We start from the raw sequence: 20,725 nt of genomic DNA on the forward strand, positions 1-20,725 counted from the left end.
ACCAGTGCTGCCACGGCCTGGAATGCTTGCTGTGGCTTCCCCTGTCGCTGACCACTGACGCACCACGCATTGACCAGTAGCGCAGCCGACTATTACCAGACTGCAAGTCCTCGCTCCGCCTTGATTCATTTAAATTATATTATAGCAGCTCAGGCGGACGAATAGTCACCCGCGAGGCTCCCTCCGCTTTCCCTGTTGGCGGCTAGTACTCCGTACTAGGAGCAAGGTACGGCTTGTGCATCTTGTACGGGGTTTCCTGTGCAAGTCCTCCGGTCGCTGGTCTGGCATTCTGGTCGAGAAAATTGGCCTGCCTCAAGAGACGCGATGTATTCGTGTGGACGAAGACGAATGCCTACGATACCTCCGAACTGTCATCAACGGTCGTCAATATTTTCAGTCGGCTTTGCTGCCCAAGCTGGAATAGGGTTGCAGCTGTCAAAACGGAACTGTACGGACAAGTCCACGGGCTAGCTCGTTTTGGACGCTGCCCAATGCCAGGTACCCTCCCTTTTAACTCCATACACAACCCAGCCATGTGCGCGAGGTACCCGGTACTTGAGCCCGCAGTTCAGGGTCACTGGGTCAAGGCTCCGTGACCTACGACGTGCTCGACGCAGAGACAAGCTTCATCCTTTCTCCATTTCACGGGGACGAGCCTTTGATCGGCTAATCTCTCGCACCATCGACAAGCGTTGCTCGAATAGTCTGTTACTTGCGACTTCGATTCGTTTGCGACGAGAAATCAATTGTCCCGCTGGGGATACGCATGAGACCCCGGGGTCCCCGAAGCCCTCGACAACTACACCACACGCATCTCGGTGCCTTTGTGTGTATTTCGGGCTTCGGAGAGTCTCCTTTCCTTCTTTTCTCTCTCTTCCCGCCCCCCTCCCCAGAAGATACGAGGACTGCTCCAAGACGTCTTCGCGTACCAGCATGCCTCGTCGACATCATATAATTCGACGCATCTAATATCACCCCACCTACAGCCCGCGCCCCTTTGGTGTGATTCATCGTGATCAATTGCTCATAGTATAAAGCACAGCACTTCACAAGCCGATGGCATCCAATCATCTGGAGGAGGAGTCAGTGTCTCCGCTCAGCCATTCCCCCCGGAATGCAACTCCTGCGAGCGCTGAATGTGCCCCCCCGTTTTCATCGCCGATCAAAGCCACATTGCTGCCAGATTCCCAGCCCTTTGAGACTGAAGAAGAATGTCACGGCCGAAGAAATACTCTAGAAGCTCAAGACTATTGGAATTATGGAGAAAAACACCAGAACGTTTGCCCAGCTCCCGATCCTAACGGAATAACCAGGGATGAGGATGAATTCGAGCAACAGACCCGTCCTGTTTCCGACAAGACACAAGCACGCAAGGAAAATGACGCCGTCTCACCGAGTGACCAGCGGCGGGGTCTAACACTGCCCGCAAGAAGTGTGCAATTTGCAAGGCAAGACCCTCAGATCCTAGCTCCTCCTGCATCAGGAAGTCATGGCCGACATGGGTCATGGGACGGACCAGAAACTCCAGGAAAGCATAAAAATACATCCTTCATGGCCAAGATAAAAGCCTTGGCGGTCACGCCAGCTCCCCCAAATACCAAATTGCCGTCAATTCCGGCCGGCGAAAACGGCTTACAGTCAACATCAACTTCGCCTACCACTGCCCGTTTCGGTAGTCGACTGCCAGACACCCTCACGGAAGAGCAATCCGATGCAGATGCTGATGCAGACATTGAGGAGACGGCAGATGAATCAGCCGTACCGGGGACCAATTCATCCAAGAAAAAGAAGCGGAGGATGAAGCGCTTTAAGAAAGGTCAATCCTCATTCACGCCGACTCCAAGTCGGTTTATCAGTGATTCAGAACCGTGGGGCGCATATAATCGACTGCTCAGACGACGGGCAAGTATGCCGGATACTTCTATACCTGCCAACACAGATCACATACAATCGGACGGAGATACGCGTGAAGCCCTGAAACGCCGCACCTTCCTCCGGGGTCATTCCTTCGTAGGAACAACGACGCAATCCCATGGTGAAGACCTCAATGAACTGGAGAGCTCTGCTGTTGTAGGCCGCCGTGCTGGCCATTCGAGGCGCCTCACAGTTTTTGGTGGCGGTGGCGTCTCTGATGGTGATGCTATGGCACCACGCCGACCGTTTTTCAACTCGGAACGAGCGTCTAATTTCGGCCACCAAAAATGGAGACAGGTGAAAAGTACACTGAAGTTGCTGCGGCAGAAGAAAGAAGACCGGTTTGACTATTTCAAATCAGCAGAGTTGATGGCCGAGCTTAGGGCTGGCGCCCCCGCGGTGTTGATGCTTGCCAGCATGATTCAAAGGGACGAACATGGGAATAAGAGGATCCCTGTTCTGCTTGAACAGCTAAATCTGAAAGTCAAGGATAGCTCCCCGGCGCCAGACGATGACAAACATCGACATTGGGTATTCACAATTCAGCTCGAGTATGGCAGTGGACCTAGCCGAATGAGCTGGACAGTGATCCGGACCATAAAGGACATTTACAATCTCCATTTCAGATACAAATTTGCTCTCAACAACGAAAAATATATGCTTGGTCGCGATCCTGGAGCTCGACCAAAACAACCCAAGTTCCCGTACTCAGCCTTCCCCTACCTGCGCCGGGCGCGCGGCAAAGAAGCTGAGAGTGAGGAAGAGGATCAACCCGGTGGTCGGGTGGAGGAAGCTGCTGGCGAAGGGACAGGACGTGAAGATCTTGCGGATGGCCCAGCGAGCGGAACCGACGGCCTACCCCAACCCACCAGAAAGAAGTCGAGATCTCATCTCTGGGGAATGAGGCGACGATCGACAGGGTACACGGACCCTGGAGAGATGTCGAACGCTGAGGGTCCGTCCACACCTGTTCTGGACATGGCCACTCGGAGGCAACGCTATATAGAGAAGCAACGGCGCATTCTGGAAAAGTACTTGTCAGAAATGATAAGGTGGCTTATGTTCCGGGCGGATAGTAACCGTCTCTGCCGATTCTTGGAACTTTCGGCTCTTGGTGTTCGTCTTGCGGCAGAAGGGAGCTATCACGGCAAAGAGGGGTATTTGCATATCCAGTCTTCAAAGGGCCTCGATTTCCGCAGGGTCCTGACGCCGGCCAAAGTCATTGCTCGCCACAGTCGCAAGTGGTTTTTGGTTCGCCAGAGCTACATTGTCTGCGTAGAGTCTCCGGAAAACATGAACATCTACGACGTTTATCTCGTCGACTCCAAATTCAGCCTCATTTCAAAAAAGAATCCGCTTGTGCAAATCGGCTCCAAGGATAAGAAAAAAGAGGTAGACCTCACTTTGGAACCGCCACCAAGCAAACATCATACTCTGACTTTGCGCACTTCAGAACGCAAGGTGCGCTTGTTTTCGAGGTATCAGTCCGTGATGAAGCAATTCGAAGATTCCATCAACGAAATGCTGAAGCAAACGTCGTGGTACGCAAAGAAACGATTCGACAGCTTTGCGCCAGTCAGAACAGGAGTTTTCGCACAGTGGCTCGTGGATGGCCGTGACTACATGTGGAACGTCTCTCGAGCAATTAACATGGCTCGGGACGTCATTTACATCCATGACTGGTGGTTGAGTCCTGAGCTATACATGAGACGACCTGCAGCCATCAGCCAAAAATGGCGGCTGGACAGGCTTCTGCAGAAAAAGGCGAGGGAGGGAGTCAAGATCTTTGTTATTATCTACCGGAATGTCGAAGCAGCTGTTCCCATCGACTCTGAGTACACCAAGTTTTCCTTGCTAAACCTTCATCCAAACGTCTTCGTACAACGATCACCCAATCAATTCAAGAAGAACCAGTTTTTCTTTGCCCATCACGAGAAGATATGCGTCGTGGACCACGATGTAGCCTTCCTCGGTGGTGTTGATCTGTGCTTCGGCAGATGGGATTGTCCTCAGCATCCCATTGTCGACGATAAACCCACGGGGTTCGAGACAACGGAGCAGCCAAAGGATGCAGAACACTGCCAGCTGTTCCCCGGTAAAGATTACTCCAACCCTCGAGTGCAGGACTTCTTCAGACTGAACGAGCCATACGAAGAGATGTACGACCGTAGCAAAGTACCACGAATGCCTTGGCACGATGTGGCGATGCAGGTGGTCGGGCAACCAGCACGAGATCTCACACGCCACTTTGTTCAGCGATGGAATTACCTGCGTCGAGGACGCAAGCCGACCCGGCCGCTCCCGTTCTTGCTGCCACCTCCGGACGCTAAATTGGACGAGTTGGAGGCCCTAGGCTTGACAGGGACATGCGAAGTCCAGATGCTTCGCTCAGCAAGCACTTGGTCACTCGGTATTGAAGAGACGGAGCACAGCATCCAAAACGCCTATATTAAAATGATTGAAGACTCAGACCATTTTGTGTACATGGAGAACCAGTTCTTCATATCGAGCACAGAGGCGTACAATACCAAGATTGTGAATCGTATCGGAGATGCATTGGTGGAACGCATCATTCGTGCGCACGAAAACGGCGAAGAATGGCGCTGCGTGATCATGATTCCGCTCATGCCCGGTTTTCAAAACACTGTAGACGAACAAGAAGGGACCAGCGTGAGACTCATTCTTATGTGCCAGTATAAGAGCATATGTCGAGGTGAACAGTCCATATTCGGCCGTCTTCGCGCGGTTGGCATCGAACCCGAAGACTACATTGGGTTCTACTGCTTGCGTCAATGGGGCGTCATGAGCAATGATGCTTTGGTCACGGAACAGCTGTACATCCACGCCAAGGCCATAATCGTTGACGATCGGGTTGCTTTGATAGGCTCCGCCAACATCAACGAGCGCTCCATGCTGGGATCGCGCGATTCCGAATGCGCCGCCCTGGTGCGAGACACGGACATGATATCGTCCACCATGGCCGGGAAGCCCTACCAAGTCGGTCGTTTTGCACATACTCTGCGTCTGCGTCTCATGCGTGAACACCTGGGACTTGACGTGGATGACATTCTGGAACAAGAACGTCAACACGACATGGACCAGGAAGCTTTTGATCAGAAGATGGAGGATATCTATCGAGAGGACAATGCGACGCCAGGAGTTGGTCCGAGTTCAGGACGCAGGGAAAGCTATATGCACCAGCGTGCTCCAAGCTTTAACCACGACCTTGACATGGCAAAGGCGAGAGCCATTAATGATGGCGCATCGTTGCCCTCTTCTTCACTTTCATCCAGCTCCGACGCAAAACTTGGTAAAGGTAAGAAGTCTACCGGTGTCATGAGCCCGGAACAGAAGCACAAGCACGAACTGGACGTATCGGGATACGGCCCGGATCAGTGGAAGGCTGCAGAGCAGTCAGGCCTTGACGAGGGCCGAGACTCGGTTGTTGTCGGTGGTCGCGAAGTCCTGGTACATGATGTTGACCCTGAAGGCAAGGGAACCATCGCCAAGCCGAAGCCGCCCCATCAAACGGCTCCAGCTTCGGACAATCGCCATCTGGAGGCAAGTGAAGCCAGCATTGCGGCACTCCCACCCATGCCTCCAATGAATCGGCGCACAACGGAGGAGCTTGGCCTTCTCCGACCTGCTCAACTACCTCCTCTCCCGGCTGCCGACGATACTGATATCGGTGGCCCTCCTGCACCCGTCGACCCAACAAGTGGTTGCCCTAAGAGCGGAGCTTTTTACCCCATGACCGCAGATATTAGATTGGCAGATATCACGAAGGACTGTATGCGCGATCCACTGCTGACAACCTTCATTGATGATACGTGGAATCGAGTAGCCATGAATAACACGAAACTTTACCGCAGGGTTTTCCGCTGCATGCCGGATTCTGAAGTGAAAACTTGGCAGGAGTATCGGGACTATATGGAATACGGCGTGAGATTTCGCGCCAGCATGGAAGGCAAAGCTGTTGGCGATGAGGTGGACTTGAAGCCCGACGGTCACAACCACCACGAGTCCACGGCTGCAGGAGCGGGTGTTGGAGCACCTGGACCCGAGGCCATCGTCTCGGCCGTGACAGAGAAGCTGACGGAGAAATTGGCGATCCCTGAGCTGGATCTGAACAAACTCGACGCGACAGCGTCTGCAAAGGAGGACGCTTTCCTGGACGAAAAATCAGAGGAGGCCAACCCGCCATCATTGGGGTCTCCAAATGGCCCCCTTCCTCGTCAAGACGTAAAGCTTGCAGATCCCCCGCCCACTGAGGTGAAATTGGGAGATGGAGGCCTATCTATCATTGAGGAAACTCGGTCGAGGCCCCTTGAGCCGCAGAATAGCAGGAACGCAGATCGTAAGGCGACCTTTTCCACGCTAGACAAGCCTCCGTCGCGAGACACGACAAGTATTCCCCCGCAAGCCCAATCCGGCTCTGTTAAACGTCGCCGTCGAGCCACCACGAAAGGAAGCCGCCGCGGCTTTTCTCTTGACGACATGCCTTCCCGACTTGATGCCGAAGAGATACTCAAGTTGATTCAGGGCAATGTGGTTCAGTTTCCGTACGACTGGCTACTCACCGAAGAGCAGAACGGAAACTGGGGCTATCAAGTGGATGGAGTCGCTCCGTTATCAATCTAGTAAGTGTTTTCTTCCATGCAGCGGAGTTTCTCAGATCAAGGATTGACAGTTTTACAGCAACTAGCCCAAGTGTTGGACAAAATCTGGTTCCTTTAGGGAGAGCATATAAATGCGAGGCGAGCAGTAATGAACAGCAGTAAAAATGAATATATAATTACCAAAGAAAAAAAAAGGAAAGGAAAGGAAGAGAAAGAGAGAAAGAGAGAGAAAGAGAGAACAAGGAAAAGTCCAAATCCTTTGCAATGCGAAGAGGTTTCATATGTGAAAGTAAGTATTGGCAAGAGGCATGCCGCACCATCATACGGGAACCATAGACTTGGCATGCATCCCTTTTTTTGGGTCATTGTTTCTCGCTTTGACTTGTAGCGCGACAACAGCACGGCGTAACCGAGGTTCGTATGATGCGTTATACATAGTTTTCTTGTAGTAGCTGCACCATTTGTTCCAAGGACACACTTATTAATACATCATGTTGAAAGAACGAACAGGAACAGGTGCTGATGGATAGGCGGCCGTCTGTCTGGGCAGCAGGATCAGACTCGCTCGCTGACCCAAATAGCACCTCTGCAGCCAGCCCTAATCACGCCCGTCAACAACCAGTGCGGTTCTGCCTTCTTGGCATCGTTGTCCACGGCATGATCCAGATGCTCCAGCTCCTCGTCCCGTATCCTCCTCAACGTGTTGACCAAATCGCGAATCTCGTCACTTACTTGGTACCCCTCCTCCTGCCATTGAGACATCATGGCCAGCATGTCACGAATCTGATTGTTGTAATGCTCCCCTATTTCCGTTTCCACTGCTTCCGTGCAAGCCATGGCAGCCTCGCGACCCATGAGGGCCGTGGACCAGCCCAAGCCCGTGGCGAGGACAGACCAAAGGGGGTAGAGAGCAGTCGGGCGGACGCGGTGCTTGCGAATGAGATGGTTGAAGGTTCCGAGGTGGCCGGCTTCCTGCTCGTACATGTGGGCCATGAGGGTTCGGAGGTGCGGGTGTCTTTTCACAATCGGGGGGGTTTGGGCTTTGTATATGAGGGTGGCTGCGAGCTCGCCGGCTTGGTTGACGCGAAGCTGAGACTGGGTGATTAGTCGTTTGAAGAAGAAGGAAGAGGCGATGAAAGAGAAGAGAAGAGAAGAGAAAAGAAAAGAAAATAAAAGAAAATAAAAGAAGAGGAGAATTCTCTCTTCGGTTGCATGCTTGGGGGAAAAGCCACTCACGGCAGAGGAGAGAAAGTCTCGTTGTTCCTGCGTCAACGGCTTTCGCTGTTTGGCGCCGCCATTGGTGGTGCTGTGAGGGGACGTCTTGGAGGAAGAGGCTTGCGATGATGATGATGATGATGATGATGATGATGATGGGCTTGGTTTTGTGGATAGTGAGCGACGGGCTTGCGCGTACAGAGGGTTCCTCAGGGCGAGGGCCCGGACGGGGGGCTCTAGACACCGCGTGGGAGGCATTTTCGTGGATGGGCTACCTTGGAAAGGAACTTTGAAGGGTTGGTTCGGGCCATGACGCCAGGTTGGCGGATTTGGCGATGATGCTGAACAGCCAGCCTGCTGCGTTGAACAGACCCGCCGGGCCTAGGGCCTGGAGCCTAGACTCTGCGCGGGTTGAGCTTGTCTCCAGTGGGTCGAGCATCAGCCTGGCCGAGCAAACGCTTCCCCAGTCGTCCACGACTGGGCATTGCTGGACGTGGACGTGGACGTGGACATGGATTGACGTGTACTTGGCATGTACTACAGAGTACCTACTCCGTTACTCCGAGTGTACTCCGTACCCAGGTTAGCTAAGGTAAGGTACCTGCCTCTACCGGAGCACCTAAGCTTAATCCAGCCAGCACCTAACAAGGAGCTGTATCCGTACTTGGCCCAATAGGCAGCTTCTCACCCAATCTCACCCAACCAGGCTGTTTCCCCAATTCAGAGCCGAGTTGCTCGCGACGACCACGTGAGAAAAAAGCCTTTTGCTTCGCCAGCTTCACTGCTCTGGCCCCCAAGAATATTTCGTCGACCTGCCTGGCCGAAACTTGCGGAGCTTGTTCACTTTCTGCAATAAAGCTCGTGCACCGGAAACCTCCGCTGGGCGCCAGTGGTTCCTGAATCGTGTCGCTTCGACTACTACTCACTACCCTTTGCGCCGAGTCTTCATTGCCGCCCAGAACGCACCTGTTCCGTTGCCGCTCTTCAAGCTCTCTGCTCGCCATAACTTCATCATGTCTGATCTCGACGACGAGCTCCTCGCCCTTGCTGGCGGTGATTCCGACGACGATGGCTCCGTCAGCCGTGGACGTGGTGGATCTGATTCGCCCCGTCCTGCCAAGAAGGAGTCTGGCAAGTTGGCAAAGACGAAACGAAGATCGAGGGCTGATGATTCAGAAGAGGAAGGTGAAGCGTAAGTACTGTACTCACCTTGGAAACCCTGCGAGAGCCTGGGACGGGCAATGACTACACGCGTCACCGCCGTTCCTATGGACTCTGACTACCTACTTACTCTTGGATGATACTCACCCTTGGAAACTTGGCCGATCAACTGAATGCTTCCTTTGTCAACATCAGGTCATCGAATCCCTCATCACCGAACTCTTTGGCATCAGCTGCCATGGATGAATCCGATTCGGACGCAGAGCCGACACCAAGACGCGGCGGAACCGACGAGGATGACAAGTATCCGGTTGACGGCATGTTCATAAGCGAGGCGGAGAAGGCGGAAATCATGGCCCTGCGAGAAGTTGAACGAGAACAAATCCTAGAAGAGCGTGCCACCGAAATTGAACGTCAACGCCAACGACGTCTCCTACGGCAGATGGTGGAGGATGTGGAATCCAAGAACGCCAAGAAGAAGCGCAGTGCCGACACTGCAGAACTAGATGACAGCCAGCGAAAGCCCTCGCGGCAACGCACGGACAAGGCGGAGACGGCGATGGATTCCCTTCGACGGGCTCGAGCTGAAAAGGCGAAGCGGAGGGAAGACCAGTCGCACGGGCGCGATTATTCACCAGCACGGCGGGATTCGGATCACGAGGCGAGCGACGGCGATCTTGGTCGGGTCAGGCTGCGATCGAGATCGCGATCGCGAACTCCCGAGAAGGAGCCCGAAGAGGAGGCGCCACCACCAGAGCTGAAGGATTTTGAGCGATTAAGACTGGGTCGCAATGAGTTTGCCCAGGTCTGCTTTACACCTGGGTTCGAGCCGGCTATTACGGGCTGCTATATTCGCATTGCCTTGGGGCCGCATCCCGAGACTGGGATTGAGCAGTACCGGATGGCAGTCATCAAAGGCGAGTAATCCTTCCCCCCCCCCCCCAAGTCCCGGCCCGAGCTCGCTTCCCGACACAGCAGCGCGTTTAGCTAACGAAAAAGAAAAATATATATAAAATACAAACGAATGTGCAGGCTTCACTACCAGTCGACCGTATGCCCTAAACGGGCCCAACGGGCCATTCGTCACGGACCAGTACGTCAAGGCATCACACGGCAAGGCCACCAAGGACTTTCCCTTTATCGCTGCATCAAGCGGCAAGTTTTCCGAGGTGAGGACACTCGCATCAAGCCCCCGGTGTCAGTTCTGCGAAGGGAAAAGCGCCCCGTTTTAACAAAAAAAATTTTGATAGAACGAGCTCAACCGCTACCGAGTGACTTGCAATAACGAAAACGTCAAGCTCCCCACAAAGGCGTATCTGACGGACAAGATTGACGAGATCAACAGCCTGATCAGTCACAAGTGGACGGGCGAAGAGATCAAGGCCCGGCTGGCACGAAGAAACGAACTCAAGCGCCGGTTCGACCCCGCCGAACGCGAGCGAATCGCCAGGCTCCTGGACGACGCAGTAGCGCGAGGGGAGGAGAGCAAGGCGCAAGCGCTGCAGGAGGAACTGGAAAAGCTAGGCAGCCAACGCCTGGCTTTCCGAACGACGCTGGGGGCGTCGAGGGACGCGGGCGGCGCGGCCAGAGGCACGTCGGAGCAGGATCGCCTGGCAGAGCGGAACCGGGAAAACAGGCGCATGAACGCGGAGCTGGTGCGCAAAGCGCAGCTCAAGGAGAAGGCCAGGGCGCGGGAGATTGAGATGGCCCTCAAGCGGGGCGAGCAAGTGGCCGACGACCCTTCGCGCCGGCTGCGCACCAAGGCCAAGTTTGTGCACAACGTCAACGAGGCGTCGCAGAAGCCGTCGGCCAACGGCAGCGAGGCGAGCACCCCGGCCAACGGCACGCCCAGGGTGGCGGCCACGAGGCCCGAGATGCAGTCGCACCTGGCCAAGCTGCAGGAGAAGAACTACAAGGAGGTGAACGGGGTGCCGACGATCCACAAGCCCCTGATGGATGACGATGTCATTGGGGCGCTGGACCTGGATATCGACGTGGAGATTTAGGCGGAGACTTGATGCAGCCGGGTTCTTTTTTTTTTTTTTTTTTTTTTTTTTTTTTTTCCTTTTTTTCCCCTCGTTGTCGTTGTTGCTCTTATGTTTTATTTTTATTCTTCATTTGCTAGGCTACATTCTCTAGATTCTCAGCAGGGCGGCCGGCGCTGGCTTTTTCATGAGACGTATAAAGGAGAGACGGACCACACACAATCCAAGAAGAAATCTGTCTTTTTCCTGTTTTCTTTTTCCTTCTTCCTTTTTCCTTTTTACCCTTTTCTGCCTTACTCTTTTCTGCTTGTTTCTTTCCCCGTCCTTCTGTTTGTCTCTTTTTCTCTGTTTTTCTCTGTTTTTCTTTTTTTTTTCCTTTGTTTTCCTTTTCTTTTCTTTTTTCCCTCAAGTCCTGCAGATTTGGGTTGGCCGCATCCCAACGACGGCGTTTGCCAAGCACGCGAAAATTCCTTTACCCGGCACCACCGCCTCCCGCAGCGCAGCAGGCCGCGCCTGCCCTCAGGCACTTTGCATCGCTGCGCGCAGGGACGGGACTCTACGGAACAGCCATTGATTTCGGTCCCAGAAGCGGCCGGCGGGCGGGTTGCGGACTGTCGGTGCTGCTTGGACGAGGCGCGCGAATGGCGGGTGAAGGGGGAAGAGGGAAGAAAGTGAGTGGTAAATGCTAAACCGCTAGCTGGCTAAACATATATATATATATATATATATATCAAAAAAGTCAAGAGACGTCAAGAGACGTCAAGAGACGTCAAGAGACGTCTAGAATATCAAGAAAAGTCAAGAGATATCAAGAGACGTCAAGAATATCGAGAGACGTCAGGAAAGTCTGGAAAGTCATGAAAATCATAAAGTCTTCCAGATGCTGGACGGCAAATTCGCACAGCCTCGTCGACCGCCTCGACCGCCTCGACCGCCTCGATCGCCTATTCGCCACGTTGCGCTCACCATGGAAACCCCTCAAACTCATAGCCAAAGGCCTCCGCCACATGGAGCCTGTTCAACTCGGCACTTGCCACGCTCAGGCCGAGGTCCGACGACGGGGCCTCTTCGCCAGGGCTGAGGCTCTCGTCGCTCAGGCTGAGGACGCTTTGCGGGCCCGGTGCGTCGTCGTCCCGCGCAAAGTTGGCCGCGCTGATCCTGGTCATGACCCATGAATCTGGCGAAAACGGACGCGCCTGAACCGGCGCCTCGTCCCTCAGAATGGCGCCGCCGTAAATGGCGTCGTAGACGTTGTTGAGGCCGCCGTCCATGGAGCCCAGCAGGGCCTCCCACTCCGCGTTGGACATTGCTGACAGCTTGGACGCGGAATCGCCGCCGTGGGCTACGTGCCGCGAAGGTGACGTGGAGGACCCCCCCAGAGTCTGCATGCGGCCGTCATGACCGGCCGACAAGGATGGTGGTCCGGTGGGGTAGGGCGTGCTGTTGAGGGCGAGACAGTTCAGATCTGGGATGGCCCGGGATGGGCAAGCTCTTTGGGTGCCGGTGCCCGCGGTCGGCATGGACAGGCGTTGCTGGCCCTGGTGTTGCACCGACGATGATGGCTCGGAGGTCAGGCTGTCCAGGGACTGCTGCGATCGGGGGGAAAGGGCAGCTTCTGGGGGGTTGGTGGACGCGGTCGGCCGGCGCAGCTTTTCCGGCTGCCTTGGGTGGCTGGGTTTCTCCCTGCCCTCTGCTCTGGAGGAAGAGGACGAGCGCCGAGCCGGCGCTGGCATGGGCCCCCGTGATGAAGAAGGCGCGCCGTGTCCCTTGTCGACAGGAGCTAGGGCGGCGGCCACGCGAGAGAATTCCACGCATCCCGGAGCTTCGGCCTTGCCAAGAGCCTTGGCGGTGATATTCACAAGCCGCGCAACATCGCGAGTCAATTTGCCGTCTGGTTTCAGATCGACGACTTGGTAAAGGAGAGTCAACCCACAGAGCGCCAAGAGGTCAAACTTGTTCAAGCAGAAGGCGAAGCTCATGTTCCTCTCTTCAAGGAGCTGGACGACTTGGATGATGCGTTTGCTCGAGCTGACGATGGAAAGGAGCGCCGGCGCGGCCTTGCATCCGAGGCTTGAGCCGACGGCCGGGCGATGTATGAGTGTGCGGATGTGATAGTATGCCAAGGCCTAGCGGACATGTGAGTATGCCGTGTTTTTCCGGAGAGAAATCTTCTCCTTTTGCCGGTGGACTACTGTTTCTGCTTACCAAAATCGGAGATCGACTGCCGGTTGTTTCCGTTGACGGTTTGTCCTGGGAAAAGGTCAGTCGCAGATGCGCGGGCAAGTCGTCGTACCAAGCATCAAGCTCCTCTTCAAAGGCGCCGAGTCGCTGGAGAGAAAGCTCGTAGCTGGATAGGGTGGGATAGTTTGTTTCCAGGATGCGAGCCAGGATGCGCGAAGCCCGGAAAAGGGCCAGAGCACTCGACAGGCGGGTGAACTCGCCGGGGAGAGTTGGCTGGAAGCCCTTTTCGGTGATGTACTCGTCATCGGCGTCCGCAGGGTACTCGGTCCGGACATCGTCCTCCCTCAGCAGCTTCGGAAGTCCAAGCGTAGCGGCGGTGAAGCTGAAAAGAGACGCGGGTCAAATCTCCAATCTCGTCACGACTTGCATAGCGCTTGCGTAACGCTGGGCTTACCAATCCAGAGTGTACAGGGTCCAAAAGACCTTTTTTCTGGTCTCGAGCGTCAAGACCCCAAACGAGAAACGCTTCTGGCTCTGGTGCAGACCCAGCCGATGCGACAGTCCGACGGCCAGGCCCTTGAAATGCTGCACGCGCTTGTTGTCGGCCCTGATGGTGCAGTACAGGAGGGCGAGGATGAGGCACTGCAGCGTGCTCATGGTGTTCTCCAGGACCAAGGACTGAACAGCCTGATCCCACTGCCGCTCGCAGGCAGCAACCTGTTGATAATCAGGGCTCTCGGAAGCAACGCCGGCGATGCTGAAGACGAGATACAGCTGGGCAAGCTTGTGATGGCCCCTGACCTTTTTGGGATTGGCAACAAACTCCTCGTAGACTCGAAGAAACGTGGGCTTGTGCAGCACCGGAAATAGCGGCGCCACCTCTTGAAAGAAGACGTTGACGCAGCGGTCTGAGAAGATCCGTGGCGGTAGGCCGGGACTTGCGCGCGGCACGTCGTCATCCTCCAGGGTCAAGGGAGCGCACCCCTGAACGTGCAAGAACGCGTCGGGGTTGAAGTCGTTGCATGGCTTGCCCAGCTCCTGGAGCTTTCTCTTGAACGACACTTTTTTTGGGGGGGGGGTTTTTTTGGGGGTTTCCCATGGTTAGCTTCCTGGCGACAAAAGCTCGGGCTCGATGACGACGAAGGGTGCGCAAAAAAGGCAGCACACACACACCACACTTACAGACAAAGGAACGACCGCTCGAAGGGCCCATGAAATACGACTCGGAATTCTCGGCTCCGAGGAGAAGGGGTGAGCCCTGGATGCGGAACAAGTCTTCCTTGGCCGACGGCGCTGGGCTGGCCTTGGACTGGTCTGGAGGCTGCGGGGGAGGTTGGGAAGCGGCGGACGGTCGGCGTTGGGGGTTGCCAAGCGTGGCACAGAGTATGTCCATCTTCTCGTCCTTTTCGTCGAGCAGATCCTTCAGCTCTCGCACCTCGGTTTCCAACTGGCGGACTCGCTCCTCCAGCGACTCGGTGTAGCCGCGCGGAAAGGCGCGCCTGCTCAGCTTGTCGCTGGTCCGACACTCGAAGCCGACCGTGGCGCACTGCGAGCAGGTTGGCCGCACGCCATCGCACCGGATCTTCTTGCTTCGGCAGCGATCGCACGCCTGGGCGACGCGACTCTGGGCGCTGTTGCCCACCTTGATGACCTTCATGGGGAAGATGCCCGGCATGATTGCGATGCCCCGCGTCCGCTGTGCGGGCTTTGCTGGCTTGGGTTCAGTATCGGCAACTTCGTCGGGTCCACGGGAGGGGGGGTGAAGAAGAAGGCGGCGCCGGCGCCGGCGCTGGGCAGTGTAGGATGAAGTGCCGTTTGCTGTTGCTTTGAGCGAATTTGGTGCCTCCAGGTTCGGTCTGGCTCGGGTGGGTGCGCGTCCGTCTCTCTCCGCAGCTTGACGCGCAGCTCTCAAAGTGTCAAGGCCTCGGCAGCAAAGGCTTGTTCATGGAGGCAATCGCAAGTCGCTGCCGAAGCGAGTTTGGTAAGCTCGTCTGGCAGGCTCGTCTGGTATGCTCGTCTGGCAGGCTCGTCTGGCAGGCTCGTCACTGGGCGGGGAGAAGGGAGGGTCTGGTGCCAAGAAGGCGGGAGACTTTATGCGCAGCGCAGAGGTACCGCGGTGTCTGGTGGTTGCAGAGTTGCAGCACCAAGTACTCTGTAGATGAAGAAACCAGGTTGGCATACGTTTGGTGCGTTCAGTCACTGGTTGTGTTTCAGTAGTTCACGAACGACTTCACTGGCCCGTTGTGTTGTGGGCAAGCCGGGGTACGGACCGTATGGGGTCTGGGCGCAGCGGGAAAGAGCGGGGGTGGCGCTGATTGGCTGCCCCAGGTGTGGGCTAGTGACCCGCAAGCCAGCCAAGGTACGGAGTACTCTGTACTCCATACTCCGTGTGCCGTACGTACTTCGTATGTACTCTGTTGCCAGCTGCAAACCAGCTGGTCGGTCTGGTGCAAACTGCAATTGAACCCTCCCGACCGCCGCTTCTCCCAGGACTCTCTGTAAAAGCCACCAACCTAACGCTTCCTGAGCAGTTGTTTCCTTTTGGTCTGGCAGAATCATCGGCCGATCCAAAGGGAGAGTTCACCTCTTATCTGGCAGACACGAAAACCTGATCTCTTCCGTCGAATCAGGGCAACACACCAGCAGTACAGCAGTAGTTACCAGTGTTGGAACTAGACCTCTGCCCCGGATTTCTATCCAAACCCCGGCAAAGGCCCGCTCGACCCATTCAGGGCTGCACGAACTAGACGTGCTCTTTTCATGTGCCCACTGGTAGCCGCTCAGCATGCTGGCCAATCCGACGCCAACCTGGATGTCTCGTGCTTTGTCTGTCAGTGAGTGGCGACGCTCTATCCGGCGCTGCAACTGACACTATCTGTCCAGTTCATGCTCCGGAAGGGGTCGAGGCCCGAAGCTCTATCGAGCCGATCCCCAAGCTGGAGAATAATCTGGCCAATCACATGGCGAGCCATTGCTGCGCATGCATGACCCGTCGTTGTGCAGCATCTCGCAGAGGACTCCGTCGAACGATGGACATGTCCAGCCTTTTGTTACTAGATGCTCGTCATTGTGCCAGAAGCTGTATTCTCATCGCCATCTTCTCTCGTAGCCCAGCTTGAGAACCGCGGACCGTCTACGCAGCCCTCAAACTGGTGAATGCTCACACCCAACGTCACGGGGAACATGGCGTCTGCTAGACTCTATCAGAATATGCACAAACAGGGTCCTGGAATTCGAAACACGACCCATCGCAGTTTCGAGGCAGGAGGAGCTCGCAGGTCACTGAGCGGCCGAAGCGGCGAATCGTTGGCCTTTGGCCACACCTTCGGGCATCATCGGCCACGAGGCGCGGCGGCTCGGCTCAGGACTTGCTAAAGATGGGACTTTGGAATGTCACGGCTCTGCGCCGTTGCCGACGGTTCCCTCTCCAACTCGTCTTTCAGTATCATTCCTGGATAGCCACCACGACTGCCATCCATCGTGGCCAGGCCCTGGAACTTGCCGTCAACTTCTCTCCCTGCAAACTCTTGATCCACCGTTTTCCATTTCCACTTTTGCCCAAGCACACCTCCCTCGCCCAACATGCAATCCAGGACCTTTTCGCCCAGTACCGGCAGGAACTTGTACGCGTGGCCGCTGTCTCCGGTGGCGATGAAGAGCCCCTTCCAGTTAGGGTGCCAGTCAACCAGCCAGTTGCCGTCTTTTGTGTCTGAATACCAGCATATCCTGGTTTCCCTCCACGGCCTCTTCTCAAGTCCCTTGACGGGAGAGAGGTTGGCTAGGGCTTGTCTCAAATCGAGGTCGGCTTCGTGCGGAAGTCGGGCCAATACTCCGTCCCGGGTCGTCAGTGGCCTCGACACCACGATGGGCCTTTGATTCTCGCAGGGCGATAACGGCAGGGCGTTGCGAACCTCGACCGGGTTCAAGTAGCCGAAGCTGTGTCGCGAAACTTTGAGAACCCCCCTGTGCGGAGGTATGATGAACCAGCCAGAGGAAAGATTCAGAACCACAGGCTGCTTGGACAAGACGGCGAGCTCCTCTTTGCTGACGTCAACATAGCCGAGAACGTGGCCTGTTGCCTCTACCCGCCCTCTGAGATCAACCAGCTCGCCCGTCCATGCTCCAGCCATTACGAGGACAACGTCGCCACGCAGGACTGTGCCGTCCTTCAACCGCGCGCCGGTGACCCTGTCGCCCGCCGTGGCCAGCTGCTCGACTTTGCCGCTCACGAAACCGACTCGGCCCGTCGCCTTGACGCGCTCGAAGAGCCACTTCATCCCTCTGCCAGCATCTGCCCACCCAGACAGGGCGTTCAAATAACCCCAGTCTCCGGGATGCGCATCCGTTCCCAGGCAATCGTTCAGGGCCTTGGGGTCCTCCAGCGTCCTGATTTTGCTTGCTGGCTGCCCATCCCTCTTGGCGGCCTCGACGCAGTTCTTCCAGCTCTGCTTCGTGTACTCCATGCCCGACTTTGCTCCGACTTTCGGCGGCTCCTTTGGATTGTAGGCCGTCAGGACGAAGCCTGACTCCGTGTACCGGCCTTGGCCGCCGAGATCATCCTCACCTTGCTTCCTCCATTCCTTCTGCGCCTCGGCCGCAAGCGCCGTGTAGTGCGGGTCGGCATAGTCCGCCCGGATGATTCTGGACGAATCGACGCTAGCACAGTCATCTGGCGGGAACTGGCCGCTGCTGGCATCGTCAACAACCGTTATCGAGCTTTTGGCAAACCGCGGCCTGTTCACGAGAGCCCAGGCAGTGCTCAGGCCAAAGACGCCAGACCCGACAATGAGGACGGCGGCCGGTGTATCCCCTTCCATGGGGGGGAACGGGGGGCTTTTTTTTTGACAGGGAGAAGAGAAAATCCGCCGCGAGGAAACGTATAGTCTGCTGTGATCTTATAGATCCCAAAAGCAAAGTCAATCAATCACAAGCGGGCCTGAGCAGAAAGCTGGAACTGGCCTGGCCTGGCGCCGGCCCGTCTGTGCACTATGCTCGATATGTAAAGGGCCTTGGTCACACCAAAGCGGGGAAGCGCGCCGCTCTGACTCTTAAAAATTTCTTATCAGCTCTATTTGAGTTTAGCCGCGGAGATTTGCAAGCACCCCCATCGGCGGCCGGGGGGGACAACCGTCTCCCCAACAATCGCGGATAAGAACCAAAGGGGATGAAGAAACGGGGGCTTGTTTCGCGGGCCGCGCGTCCGGGAAGCCCAGAAAGGGGGGGGGGGGGGGTGTCGCGACGGTTCCTGCGCAACTTGCCCGGCTCGCCTACTCGGCTGTCGCGGGCTCTTCCTCTTCCCCGTTGCTCATCTCATAGACGACATGGACGCTTGCAAGAAACTGACTCAACGAGAACCATTAGACCCAGGAACAAGCGTACCGTCATGAGTGGACGCGATGAAGCTGATGGACATTTACAATTACACTGTGCACCGAGGTATCGGGACAATCACAGGAGGCCATGTGGGATTTGCATTGTGAGGAAAAGACTCTACCGCATCGGCCGATCCCTAGCCGCAGACCAGTTGCATTTTCCTTGCAAAAGAAACAATACGAGGGGCAAATGGGGTAAGGAAAAAAAAAAAAAAGAAAAAAAGGGGGGAACGGGAAAAAAAAAAAAACCACAGTACCAGGTTCGATTGCGTCAAGTTCAGTCAACTTTTCAATGTAACCTTTCCACACGGAACGTATTAACCTGGCCAGTAGTGACGAGTCACCCACCATGGGCCACCATCAATCTATGTAGTGTCGCGGGATGAATAGTCTTGTTCTTTTACGAAAACCTGCGTTGGGGACAGTTTCAAAGCAATGTAATGAAAACCGATGAATGATCCTCCCCCTTCCAATCCTTTCTGCCAACGCCGATGCAATGCTCAAATGATACAGTAGCGACTCTGCGGTGCTTGACTGTGACCGGTCAAGAAAGCCGAGTGTCCCGAGAGTGGGAAGAAAAAAAAAAGAAAAGGGAGAAAAAAAAAGAGTTCATGGTATCGTGACCAGCGGTCTAGTCGTACAGGGAAAATTAAGGCTCGAGTTCTGGTAGACCAGCAGTTGGAATGCGGTGAAACGACTCCGAGGTGCTTCTATACTTTGCGGAAATCTAGTTCGGGTCTGTTAGGATGGTGGACAGAATGACCGACATGTGTTCATGCGAGGACGAATACTGACCTTGCAGCACAGGGTAGATCATCTCGAAAGCCTGGTAGATTTCCTCGCGCACTTTTGCTCCAGTGAGAACAATCTTGCCGCTCACGAAGATGAGGAGGACAATCTTGGGCTTGATCATGCGGTAGATGAGACCAGGGAAAAGTTCCGGCTCGTAGGAGCTGAAATTGTGGTGGCGAGAGGCCAGGCCTTCCAGGCGAATGGGAAACTTGATGTCGCAGGAGCCCACAATGTTCTGGATCTTAAAGTCTGTAAACTTGGCATTGAAACCGAGCTTCTGAATGATGCGAGCATATTTTCTTGAGGCGAGCTTGGAGTCATCCTCAGATTTGGCACCAGTCACCACCATCTTTCCACTGGCAAAGATCAGAGCAGTCGTCTTTGGCTCACGGATGCGCATGATGACGGCAGCGAAACGCTTTGCCCCAAGGTTAGCAACTGCCAGGCTAGAAGCACCACAGCTAGACTTGAGACGCCCCGAATAATATGTACCTTTGGGTTATACTCGGCGTTCCGTGCATGCAAGGCAATCGTTTTCAAGTCCAAGCGGCAATCGAGATTGACGGTGGCAACGATATTCCTTGAAGAATGGACGATAAGCGTCACCAGGCAGCACAAAGACCCAGTCACCTCAGGAGTATACATACTGCAAAGTAGGGGTAATGCCGCTGGGGCCTTGCGTCGCAGATGGCGTTGCAGCAGGAGTAGCGGGAGTCACCCCATTTCCGTTGGCTGCTTGCTGGCCGCTGGCAGCTGCTCGGTGCATCGCGTCGCCATTGTTCGACGGCGGCGTGAGCTCGTTGGAAGCTCCAGGGAACGACAGCGAGCCAGGTGCAGTGAAGGCCTTTGCCTGCGCGGCGTTGGAGGGATGTGTCTGGATGCTTTCCATCTTGGGAGGAAGAAGCAGGTAGTCAGGCCACGGAATTGGTTGGAGATTCTGAGTAAGATCTGAAAAACTGGTTAGCACTGTTCCGCAAAGGTTTTTTTTGCTCAAGATGCCGAGGATATCGAGTGCACCTGCTCTAGGTTTCTGGGGCAAAGAGTCGCCGTAAGCCGAATTCGCCACTTGGCCTGTGACAAAAGGTTCCACTGAAGTGTCCCCAGTAGCGAGCGAAAAGACTGATGAGCGTGAATGAGAAGTAAAATCTTACCACTCGAGGGAGATGAACAAGTAAATGTCCCCCCCTACGGAATGAAACTCGGATGCGATGGGTTCCAGTGCGGTGCGAAGACCTGGAGGCCCGAGGTGCAAGGCGGACGTAGGAGCGAGATCAAACACTTGAGTCGCCTTTCTCAAGGATGTCAATCTCTCAACTCAAGGACTCGTTCACGTAAAGGACAAATTCGATTTTGATTTTTTTTTTGGTTTTGCTCTTCTATTTTGTTGTCTACGCACTCGCAGGGATCCACAGTGACGACGATGAGATTCGCTTCGTCGAGGACCACGGGATCGTTTGCGGAAGAAAATGGGCAGGACGGCTTAATG

At 55.2% G+C, this 20,725-nt stretch overlaps 6 protein-coding genes across 6 annotated transcripts; 2 read left to right on the plus strand and 4 right to left on the minus strand.

The window, feature by feature from the left end:
- Window positions 1-1,056: 1,056 nt before the first annotated feature.
- Window positions 1,057-6,619, plus strand: UV8b_04604 (uncharacterized protein; the record flags this gene model as incomplete). Its single annotated transcript, XM_043142102.1, has 2 exons — window positions 1,057-6,554; window positions 6,613-6,619. 2 exons carry the CDS (start codon window positions 1,057-1,059, stop codon window positions 6,617-6,619), a joined length of 5,505 nt encoding a protein of 1,834 aa, XP_042998036.1.
- Window positions 6,620-7,088: 469 nt separating this feature from the next.
- Window positions 7,089-8,006, minus strand: UV8b_04605 (uncharacterized protein; the record flags this gene model as incomplete). Its single annotated transcript, XM_043142103.1, has 2 exons — window positions 7,089-7,622; window positions 7,770-8,006. 2 exons carry the CDS (start codon window positions 8,004-8,006, stop codon window positions 7,089-7,091), a joined length of 771 nt encoding a protein of 256 aa, XP_042998037.1.
- A 755-nt stretch (window positions 8,007-8,761) lies between these two features.
- Window positions 8,762-10,915, plus strand: UV8b_04606 (uncharacterized protein; the record flags this gene model as incomplete). Its single annotated transcript, XM_043142104.1, has 4 exons — window positions 8,762-8,940; window positions 9,105-9,826; window positions 9,942-10,078; window positions 10,160-10,915. 4 exons carry the CDS (start codon window positions 8,762-8,764, stop codon window positions 10,913-10,915), a joined length of 1,794 nt encoding a protein of 597 aa, XP_042998038.1.
- Window positions 10,916-11,856: 941 nt separating this feature from the next.
- UV8b_04607 (uncharacterized protein) lies at window positions 11,857-14,750 on the minus strand (the record flags this gene model as incomplete). The annotated part of the gene is made up of 4 exons (XM_043142105.1): window positions 11,857-13,020; window positions 13,100-13,457; window positions 13,530-14,136; window positions 14,258-14,750. The coding sequence occupies 4 exons, from the start codon at window positions 14,748-14,750 to the stop codon at window positions 11,857-11,859; spliced, it is 2,622 nt and encodes an 873-aa protein (XP_042998039.1).
- Window positions 14,751-16,446: 1,696 nt separating this feature from the next.
- Window positions 16,447-17,892, minus strand: UV8b_04608 (uncharacterized protein; the record flags this gene model as incomplete). Its single annotated transcript, XM_043142106.1, has 1 exon — window positions 16,447-17,892. One exon carries the CDS (start codon window positions 17,890-17,892, stop codon window positions 16,447-16,449), a length of 1,446 nt encoding a protein of 481 aa, XP_042998040.1.
- Window positions 17,893-19,157: 1,265 nt separating this feature from the next.
- On the minus strand, window positions 19,158-20,128 carry UV8b_04609 (uncharacterized protein; the record flags this gene model as incomplete). The annotated part of the gene is made up of 4 exons (XM_043142107.1): window positions 19,158-19,174; window positions 19,243-19,657; window positions 19,732-19,819; window positions 19,887-20,128. 4 exons carry the CDS (start codon window positions 20,126-20,128, stop codon window positions 19,158-19,160), a joined length of 762 nt encoding a protein of 253 aa, XP_042998041.1.
- Between the last annotated feature and the right edge of the window lie 597 nt (window positions 20,129-20,725).

The sequence above is a fragment of the Ustilaginoidea virens genome, chromosome 4, assembly GCF_000687475.1.
Source record: "Ustilaginoidea virens chromosome 4, complete sequence".
Classification (NCBI taxonomy): domain Eukaryota; kingdom Fungi; phylum Ascomycota; class Sordariomycetes; order Hypocreales; family Clavicipitaceae; genus Ustilaginoidea; species Ustilaginoidea virens.